This window comes from Homalodisca vitripennis, chromosome X (genome assembly GCF_021130785.1).
Source record: "Homalodisca vitripennis isolate AUS2020 chromosome X, UT_GWSS_2.1, whole genome shotgun sequence".
In the NCBI taxonomy this organism is placed as follows: domain Eukaryota; kingdom Metazoa; phylum Arthropoda; class Insecta; order Hemiptera; family Cicadellidae; genus Homalodisca; species Homalodisca vitripennis.
In genome coordinates, this window is record NC_060215.1 from 157,252,263 (window position 1) to 157,274,283 (window position 22,021).

At 37.8% G+C, this 22,021-nt stretch overlaps 1 protein-coding gene across 1 annotated transcript in view; it reads right to left on the reverse strand.

Moving 5' to 3' along the window:
• LOC124370055 (chaoptin-like) overlaps positions 1–22,021 on the reverse strand; it is a 93,953-nt gene that overhangs the window by 64,182 nt on the left and 7,750 nt on the right. The window contains 1 exon segment of the mRNA XM_046828375.1: positions 18,632–18,845. Coding sequence (XP_046684331.1) covers positions 18,632–18,845 — 214 coding nt within the window.

The window sequence follows — 22,021 nt, forward strand, 5'->3', positions numbered from 1 at the left end:
ATTTTCATTATCAAAATTTTATAAGTTTAAAATTAAGAAACAAAATTTACAAAAATCCATGTTTTTTACTTTTTATTGTCTTTAAAATTAAATTTTTACTGATAAAATTGCTTAAAAATATATCAATTGCTGTTCAGTGTACCTATGAAATCTACAGTAAAAATGTCAGCTTGATGTCCTTTGTACTTTTTAAGAAAAAGGTACTTTGATGTAAAAATAAGATTTTTGGTGTGAATTACAAAAAACTTTTTTTTATTTGTACAAAATGAGGATAATATACCACTTACACTTTAAAATCATCCTATAAATATATTGGTTATTGTACTCCACTGTCTCCTTTTCTTTACTCAGCTCTCTTTGGTCATTGCTTCAGCTGCGCATTCAACTTTGGCGTAGACGGGCGACACTGAACTTTTGTAAGGCAGTAATCATGTTCTTACCTCAGGTCACTCACTCCAAGTTCTTGCAGCACTTTAACTCTTCCTACATTCCCATCCATTAAACACTATAACTGCATCCATGACACCTAAATCTAGAGTTTCTAGGCCTACAACACATTTTTAGGCCACATTCTGAGATAAAATTATAGGTTTTCCACACTGTTTACGTGCTACTTTCTCAAACATGGATTTCAGTAAAACCATAACTAACAATAATATTTTTTACTTTATCCTTCAAAATTATGAAATTTATGTCCACTAGAATGTATCTTCTTTTTTTTGATGCACTGAACTAGTCCTAGCAGTAATCCTACTTGTAGAGGCATCACTTGCCAAACTTAAAAGGATTAGTCCTATAAAAACTATTGCCTTTGTTGGCGCGTTTTTTCATAATTCTTTGAGGACGTGACATTGTTCTACGAGTACACAAAATACTAGAAACACTTAATTGAAATTCACTGATAGGTGACTTGGTATTTCGTCAAGTATCACTGCAAATACAAACACCTTTTGTTTATGTTCGGACTAACCTCAAAAGTTTCAAAACAAACAATCATAAACAGTCATAATTTTTTTTTTTATTATCTTGTTGGTGCCCCTTGCACAGGCTAGGTTAATTGACAACTAACAAATCAGTCTGTTAGTAACCATACAAACATTAAAAGCCTTTCAATGTAGTTTTACAAAGAGTATAGTGACACTATAAGCAATCTACTAGAAAGCCAAGAGAGTACAGGTGTAACTTTAAAAAAATTTTCTAGGGGGATTGGAGTAACATTTTTGTGCCTAAAATGGTATTTTCATGTTTATAAAAAAAACGTCAAATAAAAAAAAAATAATTAAAATGTTTTTATTTCAGTAATTTTATCTTCGAGTCTCCTTAATCGTAATATGAGATAACGAATGTAATTAATTGTTTATGTACTTAATTGTCTACAGTCAGTGAGAACGGAAGTTTTCGTTCAGGAAAAGTTGATGATGTGAATTAAGGAATGTTTTACCACAGTTTACGTAACTTCACAGGATTTGGTTGAGCGGTTAGCGAAGCGTACAAGTAAATAGGAACAGAGTGATTTTGAATCTGTTCATCAAACAGTTTATGCTTAAATTGCTTCAGGAACAAAACCCCTCGGTCAAAGTTTTGATGTCTATACGGTGTTATTAAGTCTCGAAAAAGAGTTATTTGAGTTGTGTTTCACTGGAAGATACTTTCTTGAGGAATATTTTGTCTACTGAATTAGTAGATAGGGCCAGAGTTATTTTAAATACAGCTCATATAAAGATGTTGTTTTCTAAACTTTACTTTTACATTTTCGGTGATCCCCCCCCTGGGAATCCTCTGATCAACTTAACACCTGATGCATCAGATCTTTAAGGTCACCAACACCCCCATTAATTTTCTGTTACTGGTAACTTTATAACCCCTGATAAACCATTTACTTATTCACATTATAATAAAGTCATTCACTGGTATTAAGTATATTATCTCTGGCAAAGAAAGATTCCAAATTGTGGCCAACACGCTACTGTTCGGACCCCCCCCCCAAAAAAAATGTTCAATGGTTTCAATTTACTTTCTGGGGGAAACGATTATTATTAATTTAAATCATTCATAATTATGACATGTACTGCTGAAAGATCGTTCTCAACACAGATACGGGTTAAGAATGGTTTAAGGTACAAAATGGGGCCTCGCCCTTTAACTCTGTCCACTTTGGGAAAATATCACTTGTCTTGACCCCCCCCCATTTTTTTCCTGGCTACGTTCTTGTTTTACAATTACGGTCACACAATATTTTTTGTACAATATTAACTGTAATAACTCAAAAAACGGGAGATATGAATAAAAATGTGTAAGAATAGTGAAATATGGGTTCCTATTAGATGAATGTGATAATACCACGTTTATCTCGCTAAAACACATAATAACGGGGTTTACAAGTGCCAACACACTACTCGAGTTGTTAATTAATAACTGCTAATTAATAATCAACGGGTTTGTTGCATTTAATATCATTAATTAACCCTCAAATTTGTAATCTTTGTGTTTGTTTATTATTAGGCTATTTCACATCATTCTGTTTCAGAATTACATTATCTATAAGTTTTGGTTAACTGTGACAGGTTTGGTGCTGTATATATACAGGGTGTTCACAAAAAAAGGGTCTCACAAACACCTGTGGGTGATAGTACTCAATAATACTGATAGCATTTTCGTGAAGCAGAACGACGCCGCTAGGGAGTAGACCTCGCCGGCGGTTTTGGAAAGAGCGCCTAGGTTCCAATAATTTTTTTACAGTACCTCTGTGCCATTTATTATTATTCCCTGCGGCAGAAAGTTCTACCAAAATTATGCCTTTGCATTCTAAAAACCGTGGCCACGATTTTTCTTGTTTGAACGTTCTTGCTTGAATTTCCATTCCCCTTCGTTGGGGAGTTGGGTGATGCCACTCACTGCATTGACGTTTAGTCTCTAGAATTTTAGTACGCAAACCACGTCTCATCACCTGTCACATTGTGACTTTAAACACCGTCGTTGTGGTAGCACTACCTCCAAAAAGCACAACGAATGTGCCATACGCTTTGCTTGATGTTCTTTGTTAAGATTTGTGGCATCCATCTGGCACACAACTTTTTTGTAACGAAGTGTATCAGTAAAATACAAAACGCTTCAGACCTTGGAAACTTTTTGAAATTTCTGATGAAGTAAAGAGCCTATTGTGGAGAATGTCCTGAAAATACTATAATCATACAAACAATACCATCTGAATAATGCATAATCTATTGACATGTTGTGTCAATTCTAAATTCATGACAGTAGGCCGTCCATCATCATGAACATTGTCCTTCCTGCATTAAAAGCATACACAATTTTTGCACATTTCCATAGTGCATTAAACTCTCATCATAAACTTCAACAAGCTCTGCTGATTTGAAAATGTAGAGACTTGGCATAGATTCAACACCCTGCAATTTTTTTGAAGCTACAAGACTGTCTGAAATTTAAATGAGCGAATTACTCGAACGCTTTTTTTCTGAAATGTTAAACACTCTTGACAACTTGTTGTTTACATAGGCACCCCACAAGCCCACATACCACTTTATAGGTAAGGTGGAGATATATCAAGCCATAGTACGCCGTCCTCAGAACCTCAGTTGGGTAATACTTGGCTAAAGACCTCAAAAAACATAAATGCCATGAGGGATAATTGGGTGTAAAACCATGGTCAATGTGGTCATTCCATGTCAATCCCTCGATCTAGGTGTATTCCAAGGGCCACATTCTGAGTCTGCGCAGTGACCACGCAGAGCAAAGTTCATGACATTCGATTTTGTTGTTTGTTTTGAGATTAAGGCTGTTGAAATGTTGATTGCAACAAAAGACTGTTCTTCCAAAAGAGGTTTTTGATTTTCTACTGAAACAGAGAGTCGTGTCACAGTATACTGCACGACATATTCCATGCAGTAGTGATGACCTACCCAATGTCAATTGACATATATGAGAAACAGAATTGGCCTGAGAATTGGTCACTGCGGGACCCCGTAGAATCAACTGGATTTGAATTGAAAGTTGATTTGAAAATTTGGACAATTCGAGTCCTGTCACTTACAATGTAATCTAAGAATCACAAGTATGGCACGCCTCGCACGCCTCGGAAGTTTTTGGTCAACACATTCGAATGTCTTTGATAAATCGAGAAACACACCTAGGGTGGTATTTTAATTTTATATTCCCCCTCGAAAACAAAGTCGACCAGACTCACAACGGTGTAGATGTACCTTTCTGGGACCCAAAACTGTTCATCTGAAAGTTGATTGTGTTTATCCAAATACTGGCAGCATTCTTGTAAAAAAATATTTTTTTTCAGACTGCTCAAAAAACTGGCACAATTCAGACTACGCCTGTAGTTGTTTATTGTGGAACTGGGATCATCCTTATTTAAAATTTGAAGTAATTTTGTGGTTTTAAGGAGTGAGAGAAAAACTTATGTTGGAAAGACAAGTTAATGAGTTATAAGATAAAGGTCTTAAAATATGCTTAGAGCATTCTTTTATGAGATACATTGACATCAAGTTCAGAATTATTTTTTGAGGTTTTGGCTGGTTCTGCTGTATAATTAGGTCGAGCTCTTCTTCAACGACAGGTGCCAGTGCCATTAAGGATACTGGACACTGTCTTCGCGTGGGATTTACATGAGGCTGTAGTGGTAGAGGACTTAGCTCACAAGCCACAGACGCGAAGAATCTGTTGAACTCATTTGCACCTCTTGTTTCATCACACCCACAAGTTTGTCCCTAATTTTTATTTTTACTTCTTTACAAAAATTTGTTTATTGTTGATGATGCCCCCCAACTAGTTTTAGAAACATTTTTTAAGAAATCATTGATTTAGAGACATCATTTTTTTTAAGCTGCTTGGATAACTTTTTTCGTAAGGTTTTATACTTTTTGAAACAATTTTAATTTTTTCATATAACGGGTGTTTTTGTCGATTTTGGAGAAAATTTTGAGTTTTCCTCTCATAACCAATACGCTTTTAGTAATCAACTTGTTTGCTCTTTTAGGACAAACTCTGACGTTTTTTTTAGGCTTATCAGAGATCCATGGTTGTTGTCCATCATTCGCCTCCGCGCACTTACACGTTTGTAAGTCAAGTGTAAATTCAAGTTTGTAAATTACTATTTTCGGCCTCCAATGCTTCTATTGTTGTTTTCATTCTGCTATTAAGTTCATTAGTATCGGTTCTCCTATCATCAGCAGCCGCAGTCTCGGCATAATCGCACTGTACGGAAGAATTCACAACGGAGGGGCGATTGTGTTCACTGTGAACATTTGGTCTGGTTCTATCGTATGATCCAGCAGCCAGTTTAATTTATTATTTATTTTATGATCATGCGTAATTTGCAACCTTTTCCTTACTTTCATCGTGTGGTGTCATGTTTTATCATGCAAAATATCCCACAATTATTTTACATGTGTATGTAGCCTATGTGCCTATAGTAGACTATTCGTGCTGGTTCCGGAATATCTCACAGAGGCCGCGGGTGGGCTGTGAGGGGGTGTCGACAATAGATTAGCCACTCAGGACCCGGCCATCCCGCAACTCCCATTTCACACCACCACCTTAACCCCTGGGAAAAATGAACGTTCACACTTTTCCCAAAACTACTGAAAGCGGATCATATTAATGCTCAGAATCCACTGAAAGGGTCAGATAGATGAAATCTGTGTTATTTTTATACCTAATTTGATATTATTTTTGTTAAATTCGAGTATTCATTAGTACTATTCGTACCTGCCTACGTGTCTTCCTGTGTGGAATCCGTTCCCCGCAAGAATGAGTGGATCAGTAAAGGGGGTGGTAGTCTCGTGATATACATCTAACAAAATTTAAGGGCTAAATAATTGACGCTTCACAACAGGAGTGCTCGGCCGAACACGAATATCTGTTCTTAGAAACCGATTGTCTGGTTCATGTATGACCAATTCAGGTTGTTTGTTTAACGACCTTTCTAACAATCGGATTTCTGAATAACTTTGAAGATGTTCTGTTTGTAGCCCCTGTCGAGGTGCAAGTCGTGTGTTGATGAAAACACCGAAACAATGATAACTATACCTGACTACGTGGCTGATATTCAAGACACTGTTGAATCTCACACCACTGTTATGTATTAGCAGTTGAAAAATTAAAAGACAATTATCAACAAAGGACACCTTCCTTTCCGTCAGTTTAAAAACATGACTTTATTTTCTGTTTGATTTCTTAGAAGACAAACCGACTGAAAGCTATATAAGGTATAGACTGTTTAGACGTACGTCAAGTTATTGTTTCATGACGTATATCAAGCTCAGTGTTACTTTGTAGTAGAAACCCAGCTTACCGCTAGTTAAATGATAAATATGTTGAAATATAATTTTATAATTTATGTTTTTGAAAATAATCTGACAACGTGATAGCATATCTATTCGGGAGATGAAAAGGCTCTGGCAACGATTCTTTCATTACTCACTCTAATTTTCATTGAGTCATTGAAAGTTCGCCCTAATCAACTAAACGAGATCCCATCATTATATGTATACGCAAGAGTACAACGTAAAAAAGGACCCAGCCTGCTTCATTAAAGTGAGCCTCGACCTTCTGTTCTCGCCGCAGAGGCATAGTGAGCACCTCGGCATCACTTCAGGTCTCGGTCTCAGTGGAAAGTGAGCCTCGACCTTCTGTTCCTCGCCGCAGAGGCAGTAGTGAGCCCTCGGCATCACTTCAGGTCTCGGGTCTCAGTGGAAAGTGAGCCTCGACCTTCTGTTCCTCGCCGCAGAGGCATAGTGAGCCCTCGGCATCACTTCAGGTCTCGGTCTCAGTGGAAAGTGAGCCTCGACCTTCTGTTCCTCGCCGCAGAGGCATAGTGAGCCCTCGCGCATCACTTCAGGTCTCGGTCTCAGTGGAAAGTGAGCCTCGACCTTCTGTTCCTCGCCGCAGAGGCATAGTGAGCCCTCGGCATCACTTCAGGTCTCGGTCTCAGTGGAAAGTGAGCCTCGACCTTCTGTTTCCTCGCCGCAGAGGCATAGTGAGAGCCCTCGGCATCACTTCAGGTCTCGGTCTCAGTGGAAAGTGAGCCTCGACCTTCTGTTCCTCGCCGCAGAGGCATAGTGAGCCCTCGGCATCACTTCAGGTCTCGGTCTCAGTGGAAAGTGAGCCTCGACCTTCTGTATTCCTCGCCGCAGAGGCATAGTGAGCCCTCGGCATCACTTCAGGTCTCGGTCTCAGTGGAAAGTGAGCCTCGAACTTCTGTTCCTCGCCGCAGAGAGGCATTAATGAGCCCTCGGCATCACTTCAGGTCTCGGTCTCAGTGGAAAGTGAGCCTCGACCTTCTGTTCCTCGCCGCAGAGGCATAGTGAGCCCTCGGCATCACTTCAGGTCTCGGTCTCAGTGGAAAGTGAGCCTCGACCTTCCTGTTCCTCGCCGCAGAGGCATAGTTGAGCCCTCCTGTTCCTCGCCATAGAGGAATGGTATTCTAAGGCATGGAATTCGTCGGTAGGGTTTAGTATATGTCACACTCACCAGTAGCGTAGCAAATAATCAGTTTCTGAATTTTCATGACACTCTAAATTGAAATGAATGGCGGAATTCTAAACTGGTCCACTCCGCAGTATTATTTTTCTTATAAAGAGCGTTGGTCGCTCACGCAGTACTGAAGCTCATATGGGAATGGAAATGTGTCGTTTGACAGGCTGGCGGCGTATTATATTCAATGGTACCAATCGGCTACGGCTACGATCACAACTTTCAGAATTCCCGCTTCTTTGAATTGTACATAAAACAGCAAAACATCGTTTCACATGTAAATCTTTGAAAAGGTTAGCCTCTCTAGTAATGCTCTTGTTCCTAAAAAATATTGGTGAGATATGGCGTTCGAGTCTAAAATAAATAAAATAACTATGATTGATCTAATAAAAAGTCAAATACAATGGAAACATTCAGTTACACAGAAGCAATTAATCGTTTGCAAGTCCTTCAACCACTTGGTCTAAACCATTCATATTTAGGCCTATACGCTAATCAGGTGACACTATAAGCATTCTGATAATGAATAAAAAGGTAATTGAACACAAATAACAAACAATAAATGTTGGACATATTACTGGTGCTAGTTTGTAAGAAACCTCAATCGATGGACTTGTCAAACAAGTACTACAACAATGCAACCATGCAAAATTAGCATAACATCTCCTGAAGATGATTAATAAATTACAAAAACATCAGTTAAATGTTTGTCTTTACGCATAAAAATCCATTTTTTCTGCACAACCTGAAAGGTTAATTATTCTGGGATTCATCAGTTCTGCAGGGGGTATTGGAAGAACACGAGTCCTGCTCGTAAAAAGTTATTTGGAAGGCTATAGACAAACCCAAAAGTGGCCTTTAGCAAAATACTAATCCTGTAGGTTTTGTAAATTACAAATCACTTATAAATCAAGAGATATTCTCATTAGGAGTTTATTTATAAGGACGTGTTACAGGAAGCGCATCCATGTTATTGCGAGGCTTCTAACAGGGGCACATGTGTTCGCTTGGAATCTCGTTATTGATCACGGTAACCACATTAGCTGATTTGTACGGCTTCTCTAGGAAGTCTCCCAGCCCTCTGTACCCCCTTCTCCACACCAGTTAAAAATATCTACAAACCCAAATGTGATCAATTAATAAATGTGACCTTTGGTTTTTGTTTATCTATCACACCGGTGTCATAATCTGGTTTATGCAGTATGGGAAACATCTATACGAGGAAACAATAGAAATACAGCAGTGGCAGTTCTATAGTGTGGATTTATAATATGGTCGGACAAGTGGTAGAGATTTGCGGATTGTGGAAGAATGCGAAAACAACGGTAATACGTCTATCCACGTGATATAGTTAATCTGATCGATATAGTAATTAGTCAAGGTACTAGGTCTAAGTAACAAATAGGATACAAACGGTAATACGTCTATCACGTGATATAGTAATCTGATCGATATAGTAATTAATTAGTCAAGGTACTAGGTCTAAGTAACAATAGGATACAACGGTTTAATACGTCTATCACGTGATATAGTAATCTGATCGATATAGTAATTAGTCAAGGTACTAGGTCTAAGTAAACAATAGGATACAACGTAATACGTCTATCACGTGATATAGTAATCTGATCGATATTGTAATAATTAGTCAAAGTACTAGGTCTAAGTAACAATAGGATACAACGGTAATACGTCTATTACGTGATATAGTAATCTGATCGATATAGTAATTAATTAGTCAAGGTACAGGTCTAGAGTAGCAATATAGAATACAACGGATTTTGTCTACAGTTTGTTTTTATAATATGGTGCATCAAGCGATGCCAGGAAACAAATTTTTGGTACTGTAAAATTTCAAAGAATAACAAGCTCTTTTGCTATAATTTTGAACCGAAGTGGTAAAAATATTAGAGTCCTCTAGAAACTGGGAGTACTTATTTTTGTTATCATCTATACTGAAATAGGTTTATAAACGTAAAGTATATATGCGCTTAAATTAAAAACAAATTAATTTATGGAAATCAAACACTAGCCTTAGATATCACAGTTACACATACAGCATTGGGTACGGTAAACTAAATCCATATAATGTAAACCGCATGTAAACTCATGGTGCAATCTAATACGCAATGTAATTGGGTTAATACGCAATGTCATGGGGTTAATACGCAATTTCATGGGGTTAATACGCAATGACCCACCTTTCGTTTCATGACTTAATGTAGACAAAACTACACTACACGAAAACTGCCATTCAATTGAAATACAGTTAACAATAAAAGCAAACTGGATCTCCTGACAGTTCTTGGACACATATGCAGCACGTAAAATCATTTACTTATTCAAATAATAGGAATTATTAAATTTTATAAGGATCATGTGTTTAAACTAAAACAACTATGAACTTTAACACTAGTCTTTCCCTATCTGATAGCTCGTGACTATGGTGGCTACATTGGTTTTTGTAGTATTTAAAATGAATTTTTGCAGATTTTTTATATCTCTAGTTGATAAAAAAGTTAAAACAAAGTAGTTTGGTCATTGTGTGTAATCCATAAAAATAATTCAACCTTACTTAAATAATATTTTAAGTTTCGAATCAAATATCTCGTATATTTTGTATATGAAGGATAACATTTCTAATTTTACTTTGGAATATACAAAATCGATTTTATTTTATTTACCAGTATTTAGTAACTACCATAAATGTGGCCATAATTCTTATAAGTAAGTGGCAGATGTTGTTCGTCTAAACTCCTATTACTCCGGTAATAATTGCTGTAGCGGATTAACATTTGTATGAAAATGTTCATATTATAAAGTAATCCATGCTTTTACTATTCCTATATATTTTTCATAAAATCTTATTTTTTGAGTTACTACACTTTGAAAGTTTTATTTCACCGCTATTTGAAAACTTGTCAATAATATATTTCAATTTTTTGTAACAGATCTTAATTTGGCTAAAACAGATTGCAAAGTTGAAAAATTGTATACCTTTATTTACTTGAAAAAAACACGACACACCTGCGGCAAACTAGGCAATTATACTTTATTAGAAATGTCGTACTTATTTAAAATTAGAATTATGGTGAACTTTGATAGAGTCGTTTATGGACATCCTGTGTAATTCATTCACCCCAGAACCGATGTGCTTCAATGTATATTTAGGATCAACTCGTTCTCAGCCTTACAGCTATGGACCATGTCTGAGTTCTGGAAGTAGATGTATTTCCTGAGCAATTATATCATATATGCTTTCATTGTCTTCAAGTTTTTCAAATTCCTGATTTGACTTCTGCTCTCGTACTGTTCGTTTTCTACCTCCCAATCCATTTATTACTAAACAGCATTATAGATGACAAATGCAAGAAAATGTTACGGTCTAATAAGTTTAGAATCAACACACTGTTTGTTTCTTTTATAATTTAAATCGTGTTGTTTTATCGTAACTCCTGTTTTTTTGGTTAAAAATATTACATTAAAAAACATTTGATGCATTAGTATACTTTTTTAAACTGCTTTGAATTGCTGCAGAATTAACTGAGCTTTTTATACATAATGAATTAATCTTGGAAAGATCTCGAACCTTTTTTATTTTATTATATATTTTTTTTACAATCTCATTTAGAACAGAGCTGGTTTTTATTTTGAAGCTTTGGTATATTATACCAAAACATAAAAATTATAAATCCAATAGTGTCCTCAGCCAACAATACTAATAATATGCAGAGGCACATTGAAAGGACTGAAGCAATCACAGACACCTGCCCGTCACCGGTAACTAAACAAGGGTAATCATTCCTGATTAAATATATACGACTGATTCGCTTGGAATGAATCAGCGAAGGATCAAGCCAGATATCTTGATAGGCAGGGTAGAAGTCAGTAGACACGCCCTTTATTAGATGTAACTGTCACTGAACTGATACGTTGATAGCGAAAATTTTATGTGAACCTTCCTAACGGCACCTAATCAAACAGAATGACACCTTGATGAACACTGGGAAAGATAAATGAGTAATTAGGGTTTCACAGGAGCCTTCAGTTTCAGATCAATACATGAGAATCTCAACAGTGGCCTGAGACTACGTGTTGTCAGTCTCCAGACCGCACTCACACAGACCATGGTAACTGCGTGAAACCAAGGACTCGACTAACTTGTTCTTGATACAAAGGTGTGCGTCATGGAAACGGCAATAAACATCATATAGTATCCTGAATAAGGCAATGGCTCCTCAGACAATGCACCGTAACCCACACGAGGAAGTTACTCACAAGACCCTTTATTTTAACCTGTTGAATTCGATTCTTAAGAAAACTACAAAACCACTTTAGTGCAACCCCCCTAATTCCAATAGCCTCTAACTTAGCTAGTAATATTTCATGGTCTACGAGGTCAAGTGCCTTTTTAAACCCAATAAATAATCCACAAGTTCTGTTCCTTAAGTTCAATCCATTATAAATTCTATAAGTTACATTAAGTAAGGCCTCTTCTGTGGATCTACATTTTCTGAAACTAAACTGATTATTACTAAAAAAATTTAATTTGTCAGGATATTTTACTTATCTATTTATTAACTTCTCAAATATTTTTTGAAAAAAAAAAAAACCGATAACAACCTAATTGGTCTTAAGTTGTTTAATTTTGTTAAGAGAATTTTCTTGTAAATTGGTATTACTGTTCTCGACTTCAAACATTCAGGAACAACTACGTGTGAGAAACTGCAGTTGGTTATATGAAACTAGAAGTGGTGTAATCATATGGGACACACATTTTACAATGTTTACATTTATCTGGTCAAAACCACTCGATTTCTTGCTTTTAAAACCTGTGACTACTCCCGCCACTTCATCAACAGAGGTTGGGTAAATAAAAAAGGAATTGGAATAATTACATAGATAACGGTTATTGGAATTATGCTGCTTATCCTGACTTTCAACTGAGATAAAATAGCAATTTATTTTTCTGCAACTTCATCTGGGTCTGTTATTATGTCGCCATTATCTAACTCAATCTTGTCAACATTTACAGTTTCCCGCCCCTAATGGATTATTAATAATTTTCCATATCTGAGAAGTATCACCATTACAATAATTTATCTTCTCTGAAAAATATTTATGCTTTTCGTAATCAAGATCATTTTTAAAATTGTTAAAAAAGTGCTATAATATTTAATAAAGATTGTGTCATATAGTCGTTGTTTTTTGGAAATATGATACAGTTTTTTTCTTTTTCTTTTTTTCAACTTTATTTAAAAGCCTCAAAGTAATCCACGAACTGAGCGAGCGAGCTTTTGACAAATCACTGCAGCCGACACGCTCTTTGGCTCCACTTAACGCTATTGCTAACAGTTCATAAAATCTATTGTAACTTTCATTAACATCATCTATATTATAACTCGTTTTCCAATTACTTTCATTCAATTCACTCAATAATCTGTTGAAATTCATTTTTAATAATAAATATTAATTAGAAATATTTACATTCGAGCTACTTTTATTTTTCGTAAAACTGGTTGGAACTCTTATTCTAAGACTCACTAGCAATGCTCAGTTAAGCCTATATCTGAAATTGCGCTTTGAAACACATTTATATTAGCATGTCTTACAAATATATGGTCAATTAGGGTATTCGATGACTCTGTTATTCTAGTAGGCTTATTTATAATATAGGTTAAACCATTATTGCTTAATAATCGATATAATTACGGGAAGATAATGAAATATCAAGCAGATTAATATTTAATTCCCCAACTAAAACTAAATTATTATTAATGTTTGGCAAATTGTTACTAAGTTTATTAATGAAATCATTTTTCCGAAAAATTATTTAAGCTGTATACACAGAGAAGGTTACAGTATAAATTTGTTAGTTTAACAGAGAGTAATATAGAATCAGCAGTATTAAAATTACTATTGATTTTTGTAACAATAATATTATTTTGAATGTAGCAAATTACGCCGTCTGATCTACAGTTATTGTTACAACATTCATACATTTGGTAACCAGGTAGATTATATAGATTTAGTTCTTCGTTTATCCATATTTCGCTTAAAACCAAACAACGAACATTTGCTCTTACTTCCTCGATTCCTGCAACAAAAGTATTAAAGATTTTTCTCAGACTACGTATATTAGCACGCATTAAATAAAATTCTTGTTTCTATTATTACAACTATTTAAATTGTGATAGTATTTGGAATTAGAAATTATGAAATATATTAAAAATTATTCTCAGTTATGGAATTTGATATCATATAAATTAAAATAAAATATATCAACTTATATAACAAAACATATAAATACTTAAAAGACTTCCTTACTTAGAACATAATCATTTTAACTTTTCGATGGCATTGATACTGTTGATATGTACGACCCTCTCGCCAGCAGATTTCCTTACAAAACACTTCCCCTCACGGCACTACACAAACACATACCCCACTGCTTGGCACTTCTTTTTAAGATGTCCGAGGAATCTCTTGTTTTCTGGATGCAGGTGATCGTTTATGTAGACCCTTTCCGCCTTGAAAGCCTGTTTCACACGATTGGTTCACGTTTAGTTTGTAATTATGTATTAGGTTAGTTATTTATCTGAAGAAGAGATCAGAATGCAGATCTCGAAACGTAGTGTTACTGATTTTTTGTATCACTGAACGATGGAAAATATCTGGAAAAATCCTGTTTCCTTCCTTAGCCGTGAGCTGCTTGTAGCCGTCACTGAACTCCTTGAGGAGGGCATCCCTCGTTGTCCTGTCATTAAACTGCACCACTATAGATCCTGTGGCCAGCTGCGATCTGTGCCGCTTGCACATCTACGTCGAGGGCCTCTCCGACGTCCTTTATTATCGTCCTAACATCTTCATTTAGCGTGACATAAATGCCGCTTATTCCTACATTGTTTTGTATTGTATTGTTTTGTATCTTATCTAAACATTGGTGTCGAGAGCTTATCTAAACAATTATGGGTCGAGAGCTGGCTGGCTCAACTAAATATTTATGTAACAATGATGGGTCGAGTATTGGTAGGATCATCTAAATATTCGTTTGACACTGATGGGTCGAGTGTTGGCTGGCTCAACTATATCTTGCCGTGACAATGATGGGTCGGAAGTTGGCTGGCTCATCTAAATATTGGTGCGTGACACTGATTGGGCCCGGAGTGTTGGCTGGCTCAACTAAATCTTGGCATGTGATACTGATGGATCGAGTGTAGGCTGGCTCATCTAAATATTGGGTGTAACAATGATGGGTCGAGCGTTGGCTGGCTCATCTAAATATTAGTGTGACACTGATGGGTCGAGTGTTGGCTGGTTCATCTAAATCTTGGTGTGATACTGATGGGTCGAGTGTAGATGCCTGGCTCATCTAAATATTGGCGTGACACTGATGGGTCAAGTGTTGGCTGACTCATCTAAATATTGGCGTGACACTGATTGGCCCGGAGTTGGCTGGCTCAACTAAATCTTGGCATGGCACTGATGGATCGAGTGTAGGCTGGCTCATCTAAATATTGGTGCGACACTGATGGGTCGAGTGTTGGCTGGTTCATCTAAATCTTGGTGTGATACTGATGGGTCGGGAGATGCCTGGCTCATCTAAATATTGGCGTAACACTGGTGGGTCAAGTGTTGGCTGACTCATCTAAATATTGGCGTGACACTGATTGGCCCGGAGTTGGCTGGCTCAACTAAATCTTGGCATGGCACTGATGGATCGAGTGTAGGCTGGCTCATCTAAATATTGGTGTAACAATGATGGGTCGAGCGTTGGCTGGCTCATCTAAATATTAGTGTGACACTGATGAGTCGAGTGTTGGCTGGCTCATCTAAATCTTGGCGTGACAATGATGGGTCGGAAGGTGGCTGGCTCATCTAAACATTGGTGTGACACTGATGGGTCCAGTGTTTGCTGGCTCATCTAAATCTTGGTGTGATACTGATGGGTCGGGAGATGCTTGGCTCATCTAAATATTGGCGTGACACTGGTGGGTCAAGTGTTGGCTGGCTCATCTAAATATTGGCGTGACACTGATTGTCCCGGAGTTGGCTGGCTCAACTAAATCTTGGCATGGCACTGATGGATCGCGTGTGTAGGCTGGCTCGTCTAAATATTGGCGTGACACTGATGGGTCAAATGTTGGCTGGCTCATCTAAATCTCGGTGTGACACTTAAGGGTCTAGTGTTGGCTGGTTCATCTAAATATAGGCGTGACACTGATGGGTCAAGTGTTGGCTGTCTCAACTAAATCTTGCCGTGACACTGATAGGTCGAGTGTTGGCTGGCTCATCTAAATCTTGGCGTGACACTGATGGGTCGAGAGCTGACTGGCTCGTCTAAATATTGGTGTAACAATGATGGGTCAACTGTTGGCTGGCTCATCTAAATCTCGGTGTGACACTGAAGGATCTAGTGTTGGCTGGTTCATCTAAATATTGGTGTGGCACTGATGGATTGAGTGTAGGCTGGCTCATCTAAATCTCGGTGTGACACTGATAGGGACGAGTATTGGCTGGCTCATCTATATCTTGGTGTGACACTGATGGATCGAGTGTAGGCTGGCCCATCTAAATCTCGGTGTGACACTGATAGGACGAGTGTTGGCTGGCTCATCTAAATCTTGGTGTGACACTGATGGGTCAAGTGTTGGCTGGCTCATCTAAATATTGGTGTGACACTGATGGGTCAAGTGTTGGCTGGCTCCTCTAAATCTCGGTGTGACACTGATAGGACGAGTGTTGGCTGGCTCATCTAAATCTTGGTGTGACACTGATGGGTCAAGTGTTGGCTGGCTCATCTAAATATTGGTGTGACACTGATGGGTCAAGTGTTGGCTGGCTCATCTAAATCTCGGTGTGACACTGAAGGGTCTTGTGTTGGCTGGCTCATCTAAATCCCGTTGTGACACTGAAAGGACGAGTGTTGGCTGGCTCGTCTAGATATTGGTGTGGCAATGATGGGTCAAGTGTTGGCTGGCTTAACTAAATCCCGGTGTGACACTGATAGGACGAGTGTTGGCTGGCTCGTCTATATATCGGTGTGAAAATGATGGGTCAAGTGTTGGCTGGCTCATCTAAATCTCAGTGTGGCACTGATGGGTCAAGTGTTGGCTGGCCCATCTAAATCTTGGTGTGACACTGATAGGACGAGTGTTGGCTGGCTCGTCTAAATATTGGTGTGGCAATGATAGGTCAAGTGTTGGCTGGCTCATCTAAATCCCGTTGTGACACTGATAGGACGAGTGTTGGCTGGTTCGTCTAAATCTTGGTGTGACACTGATGGGTCAAGTGTTGGCTGGCTCATCTAAATATTGGTGTGACACTGATGGGTCAAGTGTAGGCTGGCCCATCTAAATCTCGGTGTGACACTGATAGGACGAGTGTTGGCTGGCTCATCTAAATCCCGTTGTGACACTGATAGGACGAGTATTGGCTGGCTCGTCTAAATCTTGGTGTGACACTGATGGGTCAAGTGTTGGCTGGCTCATCTAAATCTTGGTGTGACACTGATGGATCGAGTGTAGGCTGGCCCATCTAAATCTCGGTGTGACACTGATAGGACGAGTGTTGGCTGGCTCATCTAAATCTTGGTGTGACACTGATGGGTCAAGTGTTGGCTGGCTCATCTAAATATTGGTGTGACACTGATGGGTCAAGTGTTGGCTGGCTCATCTAAATCTCGGTGTGACACTGATAGGACGAGTGTTGGCTGGCTCGTCTATATATTGGTGTGAAAATGATGGGTCAAGTGATGGCTGACTCATCTAAATATCGGTGTGACACTGATGGGTCAAGTGTTGGCTGGCCCATCTAAATCTTGGTGTGACACTGATAGGACGAGTGTTGGCTGGCTCGTCTAAATGTTGGTGTGGCAATGATGGGTCAAGTGTTGGCTGGCTCATCTAAATCTTGGTGTGACACTGGTGGGTCAAGTGTTGGCTGGCTCATCTAAATATTGGTGTGACACTGATGGATGAAGTGTTGGCTGGCTCATCTAAATATTGGTGTGACACTGATGGGTCAAGTGTTGGCTGGTTCATCTAAATCTCGGTGTGACACTGATAGGACGAGTGTTGGCTGCCTCATCTAAATCTCGGTGTGACACTGATAGGATCGAGTGTAGGCTGGCCCATCTAAATCTCGGTGTGACACTGATAGGACGAGTTGTGCCTGGCTCGCTTAAATATTGGTGTGGCTATGATGGGTCAAGTGTTGGCTGGCTCATCTAAATCCCGTTGTGACACTGATAGGACGAGTGTTGGCTGGCTCGTCTAAATATTGGTGTGGCAATGATGGGTCAAGTGTTGGCTGGCTTAACTAAATCCCGATGTGACACTGATAGGACGAGTGTTGGCTGGCTCGTCTATATATTGGTGTGAAAATGATGGGTCAAGTGTTGGCTGGCTCATCTAAATCTCAGTGTGACACTGATGGGTCAAGTTTTGGCTGGCCCATCTAAATCTTGGTGTGACACTGATAGGACGAGTGTTGGCTGGCTCGTCTAAATATTGGTGAGACAATGATGGGTCAAGTGTTGGCTGGCTCATCTAAATCCCGTTGTGACACTGATAGGACGAGTGTTGGCTGGCTCGTCTAAATATTGGTGTGGCAATGATGGGTCAAGTGTTGGCTGGCTCATTTAAATCTCGGTGTGTGACACTGATGGGTCAAGTGTTGGCTGGCTCATCTAAATCTTGGTGTGACACTGGTAGGTCAAGTGTTGGCTGGCTCATCTAAAAACTGGTGTGACACTGATGGGTCAAGTGTTGGCTGGCTCATCTAAATATTGGTGTGACACTGATGGGTCAAGTGTTGGCTGGCTCATCTAAATATGGGTGTGACACTGATGGGTCAAGTGTTGGCTGGCTCATCTAAATCTCGGTGTGACACTGAAGGGTCTAGTGTTAGCTGGTTCATCTAAATATAGGTGTGACACTGATGGGTCAAGTGTTGGCTGGCTCATCTAAATCTTGGCGTGACACTGATGGGTCGGGAACTGGCTGGCCCAACTGGCTTAACTGTTCTTTTCGACACTAATAAGCAAAATACGACTTAAAATAAAATAATAATAATTCCAAAACTTCCCTAACACAGGTAGGATGAAAACCTGTTTATATGTAGGACTTACCAGTTCCCTCCAGAAAGTGCGGTTCTAGGTATCCCATGCCGTTGTTCTCTAGGTTGAGCATGAAGACCTTGCTGCTGTTGATGGGTGGGGGGATGCGAGGCAGTGGCACGTCCCTGCACGTTACAATACCGAGGTCCGGAACCGCCTTGGAGCACGTGCATAGCGGGTTGAAGAAGCACGGCGGGTATTCTACATCTTTGTGGTGATGCGTTGTCTGGAAACACACAAAACTGTTACAACACATAGTGTATCACTGATTTATTGATAGTAACCGCAAGTAGATTTTATTTGAAAACACAACGATTTGTTTATAGTTCATAGTAGAAATATAAAGTACACATTAGTATACAGTAACTGCAGAGATTTAGTTTCAACAGATTCTCCACTAAATCTACCCCAAAGAATTTGTTTAATAATTTCAACTATAAAAATACTGAGTGTCCTAAAAACAGAGGGTTCCGTATTGGAATCTCAACAAATTCAAATGCAAACACGCGTAATTTTGTACAGTCTTACAGTTTTAAAGGTCTTTGCATGCTAAACATTTTGGCGCAGAAAAACATAAATGATCTGTATATGCGATACAAAATGGCGATCTAAAGTGTATAGAAAATAGTATATAATTTTTATTGCCGCTCCTGTGATACAAACCTACACCAAAATAACATTTTTTCTTTACTTCCTCATACAAGGTTTCATATTATATCATGAATGCTTGATGAGTATGATTATAGAATCCTTCAGTTGCGCAACTGTGATAAATCTTTTTAACTTTTATATAATTCGTCTTATTCTTCAGTTAAATGTTTCTTGTTTTTGGAATTTTTACTTTTTCGCGCTGTATTTTGGTACTTTATTGAGTTATTTTAATAATTTTGCAGGAATATTTGGTAAACCATTTGAATGTCTAGTTCTATAACTTAAAATGTTGGTTTGTAAATATTTTACATTTGACACTAGATATAATGTCAAACCCTAAAGAATATGTTTTTGAAGTGTTATAGTTAAAGATTTTAACGACTGTGTTTTTTAACGTTGGATTCTTTTTAAACAGCTATATATATAATTGCTCGCCTTAACAATATTTTTGGTGTTGTACGTTTTGTACTTTTCTAAACAACTCTTGATATCCATTTCAATTACGTAAGGATGAATACATTTCTTTTGGTAATTTATCTGTTTTAGAAATTGCATTATTAGTATACAAACCTCATGATTTGATAAGAAGTAATCGCCTAAATCATTTGAAAACGTAACCTTAGTTTTTACGTACATTATAAATACTACTTGTTTTTCGGATTTTGTGTCACTTACTGCAAGGCACCGATTAACCTATTAAGGATACATTACCATGTTAAGGATACACCTTTTGCAATACTGTCTCACCCTTTACAAACATCACAGTAAAAAAGTTTATACTTCTAGGCTACATAAGTCCGAGGAAATTTCATAAACCTTTTAGAATGTCATAAAACTGTTAAAACACACGATATTGTTGTGTTCTTGTATTTGAGAGTAAAGTACCACTATTTTATATCTGTTTATAGAAATAGGATTTTCTATCCGGAATATATATATATATTCCGGAGTTTTATATATATATGTCAAAATATATATATGACTGAGGGCATTCAGTTATGCCTCCTGCAATGTGTAATCATGGATGCATGGTTGCACGGATGCATGGTTGCACGGATGCATGGCTGCTACTGCTACTGATTTATAGAATAAACGATGAAAGAGTGATAACAGATAACTCAAATAAGTTAATTTTAAATATTGAAAAGTATTAATGTTAGTGTTTCTGAAATTTATAGAAGAATGCAGGACATTGGAAGGGGGTGGGTTCAAACTAAAGACGGTGCAAATCGGTGAAGTACAGGAATATTTATGTAAGTTATAAGAATAGACTAAAAACTTGAATGTTAAATTACAGACAAGATATAATTTGATTATGCGTATAGCAGACTGTAACATCGAGGAAGCAAATTTGTGTGATGAGTTAGGATGTCACTGTACGGTAGGACTAAACTGATTGTAATGCGGTAAGCACTATACTGATTGATTGTAATGCGGTAAGCACTATACTGATTGATTGTAATGCGGTAAGCACTATACTGATTGATTGTAATGCGGTAAGCACTATACTGATTGATTGTAATGCGGTAAGCACTATACTGATTGATTGTAATGCGGTAAGCACTATACTGATCGATTGTAATGCGGTAAGCACTATACTGGTTGTTGCATGCGGTAAGCACTATACTGATTGTAATGCGGTAAGCACTATACTGGTTGTAATGCGGTAAGCACTATACTGGTTGTAATGCGGTAAGCACTATACTGATTGCAATGCGGTAAGCACTACTAAACTGATTGCAATGCGGTAAGCACTATACTGATTGTAATGCGGTAAGCACTATACTGATTGCAATGCGGTAAGCACTATACTGATTGTAATGCGGTAAGCACTATACTGATTGTAATGCGGTAAGCACTATACTGATTGCAATGCGGTAAGCACTCCAGTTGAACAGTTTTAGAGTGAACATTTTAAATACAACATAAATGTTCCAAGTTTACCATTTGATACAAACATTTTTAGTAAACTTGAAAACCCGATTGAAAAATGTGTAACATGCTGAGAGAGTACAGACAGTTTCATCGTTGGTAACTCTTATATTTCATAACAATTGTGTTCAAAGTGAAGAGGGAAACATTGTTATAAGATAATCAAATTTCAAGCTCACTGTTATATGACCACTACTTGATCATCTGTTAGATGGCAATGAACTTGCACTAAGCGTAAATGAGATCAATCTGTTTATCTTAAATTCTGTCATACACACAATATGCTAGAAAAACATGAGAAAAGACTTGGTGATTAGACCACAAAGAATAGGAAGACATGTACAAAGTCTGTACGGTACATATCTGAAGTCAAAGTGTGTCAATATTCTGAACTAGAAATTGTGAAAATTGTCAACAACATAGGATATAATCCTGGCACCGGGTCAGAACTAGTGCTTACAGAAAACCCCCCCCCCCCAAATTCTAGAACTGGATGTGTTAAACGTAGCTTACAACTATGTGAAATGTATACACAGAACAGAGTAGGAGTCCAGGGCCTGAATCTCGGGTCATCTAGTTACAAAATACTTCAGAAAATGACCGGTCTAAAAATATTTTTCATAGAGGAGAAATACATAATGTTAGTTATTCTTCCTTATAAGATAAGGAACCAAAAATGTGTAAAAAAAAGAAAAAGCATTGTAACAAAATTTTAGCCAAGCAAGAAAAATAAGTTAGGGAAGTTAGTTCATAAATTATAATATTTAATAAACATTGATGTAAATTTAGGTAATACATTACAAAAAATGTCCAGACTCA